At 42.7% G+C, this 7,083-nt stretch overlaps 1 protein-coding gene across 1 annotated transcript in view; it reads right to left on the bottom strand.

The window, feature by feature from the left end:
* SLC4A8 (solute carrier family 4 member 8) overlaps positions 1 to 7,083 on the bottom strand; it is a 76,364-nt gene that overhangs the window by 28,089 nt on the left and 41,192 nt on the right. Inside the window, exons 10-11 of the mRNA XM_069092526.1 lie at positions 6,691 to 6,837; positions 2,098 to 2,198 (exon numbers count right to left, since the gene is read on the bottom strand). Coding sequence (XP_068948627.1) covers positions 2,098 to 2,198; positions 6,691 to 6,837 — 248 coding nt within the window. The remainder of the gene's footprint in view (positions 1 to 2,097; positions 2,199 to 6,690; positions 6,838 to 7,083) is intronic.

The raw sequence follows: 7,083 nt of genomic DNA on the forward strand, positions 1-7,083 counted from the left end.
GGGGGGGGGGGGAGAAGAGACATGCCCTAGAGTAGCTTCCTAGTTTAACTAATTATTCTTGCTAACTAGTTTCTATGTTGATAAAAGAGTAAAAGTATTGCCAAAATCTAAATATAACAAATCATTTAATTTCATGGTCTTTTAAAATAATTATTTACAAATTTTCACTAAGTTTCAGTGCCCTGGGACCAAGCTCTGTCTGATCTGCAAATGTCACAGCTCTTCTCCCATCCATGGCCCTTGCACTCTGGGGCAGACTTGCCTCTTTGGGGAGGCGGGGGCAGGGGTGCTATTGATCATCACACTCCCTATGATACCATATTTTCCCACTGCCTTCCTACTTGAGAGAAAAGTATCTTCCTGATTCCAGGCCTACTCCGGGTCTCCTCTCCCTCAGCCTAGGAGGCACCTCCCTCCCCAACAATGAAGGACAACAAAGAAGGTGGTTCTGGAGACCACAACTAGGCCAACCCCCTCTTTCTGCTTATGAGTAAAATAAGGCCTAGGGACATTAAGTGCCTGCCCAACGTCACCCAGAGGGTAAACACCCACTGTGGGGCTTGAGTCCAGGCCCTCCATCTCCTGAGCTAACACACTTCTACCTTACCATGCTGTCCTCTCATACAGTACAGTCTGCAAAGTTAGAAGAGACCATCTACATCAACCCTAGACCCCCTACCTTGACCCGATCTACATATAACTAAACCCCAAGAGTTTTCTAAAAGGACTTGCCCAAAGTGACTCAAGTGGCAGAATTGGGATTCGAACCCAGGTCTTCTGGCTGAGTCAGCAGTTCTTTCTACTATAAGACAAAAGAGACATGCCATTTCCTAGGGCGGTCTTAGTTTTCCTCCCTGGGGAAGTTCATTAGCCATGGATGGCCATTCTCTCTTCCCTGTCCCTTTTCCCCCTCCTGCTAAGGCTCAGCCTTGAATTAGAAACGCCCTGGAGAGATCGTCTCCTAGATGCCCTCTCTACAACACAAAAAAGAGCAGGTGGAAATTATTTAAGGCCACACCCTTCCAAAACACAGGACGCATCTTTTATAGACGGCATCACATGGAAGCAACGAGCTCAGCACATTCAGCTCACAGCTCACACCACCTCAATGCCTTCTTTCAGATGATCCAAGTATGCTGGTGAAGATGACATAATATGATTTGCTGTCACTTCCGTGAAATATTCAAGCAGGTAAATTTCCCTTTGTTTCAATATCATCGATAACGATTGTCTACATACATTGTACTGAGACAGACACAAAAATTAACCAAACAGTTTTTCTTTTCTGTTTGTTTTTTTCTTTTTTTTCAAACAGTTTTTCAAAAATTTAAAAAGCTAGTAGGGGGAAAAGATTCTTTTTGCAGCTTGAAGATGTAACATAAAGCAGTACCTTTTTTATTTCCACCGAAAACAGAGGAAGCGATGGGTCTCTGTCACAGGAGAGAATGAAGCTGGACACATGAGTCAAAATTTCTAGGTTTGAAGAGTAATTGGTCAAAAGAACATTAGCAAAAGAGATTTGAAAAGCATTTTTTTGGCCATTATGAAGAAAAAATTCCTCCCTGGAACTGTCTGGCTGCCATCCTTGGCTAGAGACAAGAAGAATGGTAGCCTAGGAAGTCCCTTACAGCCTCCTCAAGCTCTGGGATTTTAAGATGATATATTTTGTAATCCTGTGTTTCTTCGGTAGCTTTCTCAGCACCCACATGTAGATACTCTTCTCTCCTGTGTCCAGACTGAAAGGTCTACTACTCTCTGTTCCTAGTCATATTAAGCCTTAGAAGCACAACAAAGATACTATAACACACAAATATAATTCTTGAGACCCAGAAAAGAAAGGCAGGGCTCATAAACTTAATTCTGTCATATGAGTTCATTTAAACCTAGGTTCAGCATGGGTCATAACAGCCCAAAAATAACACTCCCAATGTGTTCACAACACTCTGAGACACTGGTTCCCCTTCAAAAGTAATTTCAAGCCTATGAAGACACCATCACAGAAACCATTAAAAGAAAAGAAAGGTTTTTTTTCCTTTTCTTTTTTTAAGAGCTTCTTCATTTGTGAGTAATAATAATGTGGAAATTTCTCAGACTCACCTCCCTGTACGCTGAAGTTCAGGACCACTATGGCCACCATGTTGCTCTGGTTCAACATGGCAAATATTTCCATTTGGGACCCCAGGCATCTTCCTTTTTTCCTAATTACAAAATATCATGAATTACTTTTACTAATAAAGTCAATTCTTGATTATTCATGCTAATGAGGGAGAAAAATGATGGGGTTATTAACTTAAAAAACATCAGAGAATCTAAAACCCTTTCTTGGGCAGGGTTCCATAACTGATTTACCTTGCTGGTTATTTTTTTTTTTACTCAAATGGATATAAAATTTATTTTGTATTCCCTGAATCTGTACTGTCTGCACAGTGAGAACAGAAGAGAATGGGAAGAGAGGAGTGTGCTGTTCTAGGTGGGAGGATAAGACTAACCTCAGATTAAAAATATTAATTATTTTATAAAGAAATATACATATAAGGGGTTTATTAAAGGATTTCCCTGAACAATTTAATGAGTTTATAGAGTAGTGAGACTTTTCTTCAGACCTTCACTCTCTCTTCCCATGTAGGTTATGGATATGCCCATTGACAACTTTTGGAGAGAACTAGGGGAGGGGGTGAAATTTACTAGAATATGCCCAAAAATGTCTCACTGAGGATAAGGATATGTTCTTAACTGTCACGACTGGAGGTTTAGCCTGGGCTGTTATGGAGTGATTGGGAATAAACTGGTTGGGTCAGACTATTGTGAGTCTGAGCCAATCTTTTGTGCTTGGACAATAAAAACAAAAACAAAAAGTCAGTTGAAGAAACAGCCTTCCCCTCTGACCTCCACCCACTGTCCCATACCCTCATCAGAGATGTCCTTTAAGAGCTGAGCACACACTGGAGAACAACAGAACTAGAAATGATACTAGGTCTTTGGCCAGGAAAAGCCTGTGCATGCCCATGGCCTCCCACTGGGAGCCAGCAGTGACGTCCTTGTTTCTTGTGTTCTCACCCATGTGGCCTGAGAGGAGAGTTCCTGAACCCTAAGTCACTGGATCCATGGCCTAACCTCTCAGCCAAAAGGATGGCAGCTGCAGAGAGAACCACATGGCAAAGCAGAAATCTAGACCTAGGTGATGCCGAGCCCTTAAGTAGGAAGTGTTTCCATCCAGAAATGTGCCCCACCCTCCTTCCATCCACATCCCCAGACTCTCTTGCTTTGACATCCCTTCCCCTAGTTTTCTCTCCCCTTCTCAGAACCAAAGCAAAGGGTCCTGGCTTTTATACCACTTTCTTTCAGTATACCCAATCGGTTGTCAAATCTTATTGCTTCTACCTCCACAACATCTCTCACATACAATCCCTTCCTCCACTCACCCTGTTGTGAGGCCTTGTGCCTCCCCAGCCCCCCAAGCATTTCTAGCCAGTCCTACCTAGTAAAAAAATCACACTTTTTTTACACTCCACCTCACCCCTATCCCCGTGATCCTGCTGTCCAAGGTGGATCTTTGTATAAACTCATCCTCACCTTTCCTCTAACCTTCAAATTTTTTATCTTTTTTCTAGGCCTGGGGAAATGATAATGAGGGAGAAGGGAAGGGAGAAGGGGAGAAGTGACTAGCAAAATAGAGGGAGAGGGGTTGCTTTTTTTTTCAAATGATCCTGGTGCTCCTGAGAATATGACTGCCCTTGTCCCTCCCTGCCTGCCTCTTCTTTTGTATTGGATTTTTTTTTATATTGGCTCTTAGCTCAGTGCCTGGAACATATTCATAAAAAATGTTTTTCATTAATTAATTACGTTGTCAGGCAGACAGTGGGGTGCAGTCTTTGAAATAGGTCAGAGCAGCAGGGAGTGTGACTGTCAGAAATCAGCACTACTGGGGCAACCTAGATCCTGGAGAAGAAACTGAGTCCAGAAACTGGCAGCTACCGTGACTTCTGCTGAATTGCTGAGCTGTAGGGGAAGACTCTTTCCCTTGCTTTCCCTTGGTATAGTCTGTGATCCTGAGACTCAGTCAGTCCCAGATCCACCTCCTTTCTATGAGCTCTGGGAGTAGATGGTTTTTGAAAGATCTGGGAGGGCAAGTCATAGGAGTTTTAAGAGAAGCCTAGAGGCAAATGCTGCCAAATAGAAGAACACTTGGCCCATTTTGCCACTTTCAATAAACTATATGATTACAATGTGCTGAGGCTCTCAATGGGGGGAGGGGGGGCTGGGGAGGGAGGAAAGACTGAGTAAGAGAAGGCCAGAAGGGTAAAGTTCATGAATTACACACAACTCTCTCTCTTTCTCTCTCTCTCTCTCTCTCTCACTTCCAGTCTATCATCACCAACTGCCTTTTGGACATTTTGAACTAGACGTCCTGTAGACATCTCAAATTTAATATGTCCAAAACATAATTCATTTGTCCCTATTCCATTCCCCCCCAAATCCCATCCCTGTTTTGAACTTTATTTCTACTGAGAATGCCACTAACCTTTCAGTCACCGAGGTATGCAATTTTTGAGTCCTTCTTGACTCCTCACTCTTACCTATTTCACACATCAGCTGACAAATCTGCCCCTGCAGCATCTCTCACATATATCTCCTTTTCTCCCCTCATACACCATCATCCTGCTAGTTCAGACCCTCATCACCTCTCACTGGCTTTTAGCAATGGCCTCCTACAAGGTCTTCCTACCTCAAGCCTCTCCTCATACCAACTTATCCTCTAGACAGCCGCTAAAGGGATTTAAATAGGTCTGACCATATTACTGCTCTCCCATACTCAACAATCTCTCCCTATTTCCTCATCACTTCTAGGATCAAATATCAATTCTTCTGTCTGATATGTAAACAAAACTCCTCAGAGTCTGGTAGGATCCTCCCTTTCTAGCTGTTCCCCATTGGTCCCTTCCCTATACCCTAACTTCCACCCATCTTGCTATAGCTCACAGGGCCATGTTGTCACCTTCCTTTCCCATGCCTTTATATTGGCTGTCCCCTGTGCCTGGAATGAACTCCCTCCTCATCTCTGCCTCCTACAGACTTAGTCTCCTTCAAAATTCATAGGAGGGAATGCAGATTAGTAGAGGATAATGATGATGGTGATGACGACTACCACCACCACCACCACCACCACCACCATCACCACCACCACTTCTACCACTACCAACATTAGCTAGCATTTATATTTTGCTTGCAGGTTATACTCACATATATGTATATGCCTTTATACATACACATATATCTTGTTTGATCCTCATAAAAACTCTGTGAGGTAGACACTATCATCCTCATTTTACAGATTAGGAAACAGAGAGGTTAACTGATTTGCCCTGGGTCACACAGGTTAGTATCCAAGTTGGTTGTACTCAATCTAGGAGGACTTCCAAGAGGAGATGAATTCTGAGCACATTGTTAAAAGGGAAAGCAGAGATAGGAACCGCATAGAGGTGGCCTGGAATGTACTCCCTCCTCACCTCTGCCACTCAGAATCTCTAATTTTTGCTTTTTTCCACAAAGCTCACCTCATGTACCATCGTTCATGAAACATTTCCTGATTCCTCCAGCTGCTTATTCCCCCCACAAATTACCTTGGGGTTTTTTTTTATTTCAACACTCAGGTACTTGTAATAAAATATAGAGAGAAGGAGAATCTACGCAGTCGTGTGTGAGATTATATGCTCCCTGAGGGAAGCAAGTTGTCCTTTTTGGCATTTTGTCCCCAGTGTCTAACACAATGCCTGGTCCATAGCAAGTGCTTAATAAATACCTGTCAGTTGGTTGATTACACAGATTGCAGACTTCTTATGTTAATATTTAGACTAATATTCCATGTTGCTTCCTCAATCAGGGGTTCTTAATCTGGAATAGTTCTCAGGGGGTTTGTGAACTCGGATGGGGGAAAATACATTTTCTTTCAATACAAATGGTTTCTATTTTGTGAATTTAAAAACGTTATTCTAAAGAGAGGCCGCAGGCATTCCCAGACTCAAAGGGATCCATGACACAGAAAGAAGAAGGCCTGACCAGTGACATAGTTCTCTTTCCTTTCCTCACAGCCTCTGAGCATCACAGAAAAGGAAGGAACAGAAAATGAGTCGGGAGGGGCAAGGAGTACTAGGGCACATAACTGGGGAATCAGAGTACGGAAGCAAAGACAGATGCCATCCTAACCACAGGCCGCTTCATGTAGAGTCTTCTGTCACGGCTGTGGGTCCTCCCTACCACAACTGAACTATGAGCCAAACACGCTTGCTTATCTCTATTCATCTTGTTCTGTGGCCTCTGCGTGTGCTCTTCTCAGTCACAATAACCATCTTATTCCCTCTGTGTTATTCCACATCCTTGTCTTCCTCTTCAAAAATCTGACTCAAAATTCACCTCCCCTGGAAGCCCTTCCTGATGACCCTGCCCATCTGAGATCACTCTGCTAATCAGTATTTTCTTAGAAGTTATACTGGTACTGTATTCATTTTATTCCTACAGTATAATTTTTCTGTAGGTGCTGCTGTATTTTTCACATTTGCATGTTCTGTCTCTTTAATTAGGTTATGAATTCCTCCAAAGCAAAAGCTATGTCTTTTATTATTTATTCCTCCACAACACCATATGCAATGTTTTACACCCGATAAATGATATGGATTGACTGAGTCACATTACCTGGGAAGGGACATTTTTTGGTGGCTCAATTCTAATTGATGGATCCCATTCACCTGGGGGCAACACAGTCACTTGGTCCAGGAACTCATCAATACCAGCTAAAAGGTCATCACGCTCTTTTGCCTTATAGGCCACATCATGAAAAATCTATGGAGAAGAGAAGACTTTTAGGGAATATTCCTGAAGGAAAACAATTACCAATGGATGTCGGGGAGATGACAGCATCTTGATTTTTATCTTAGTAACAGAACCCTGAAATGCAGATATCTCAGAGAGAGCAGTGAGGGGATGTGGGAGGGAGGAGAGCCCAAAGGAATCGTAATTTTTTATGGTGAAAATGGACTGCATCCAAGGGAACTTTATTAATGGTCTTTAAGTAGATGAAAGGCTATA

The sequence above is a fragment of the Petaurus breviceps genome, unplaced genomic scaffold, assembly GCF_028583685.1.
Source record: "Petaurus breviceps papuanus isolate PSGF00001 unplaced genomic scaffold, PetGlider_PUasm1.0 191, whole genome shotgun sequence".
Taxonomy (NCBI): Eukaryota; Metazoa; Chordata; class Mammalia; order Diprotodontia; family Petauridae; genus Petaurus; species Petaurus breviceps.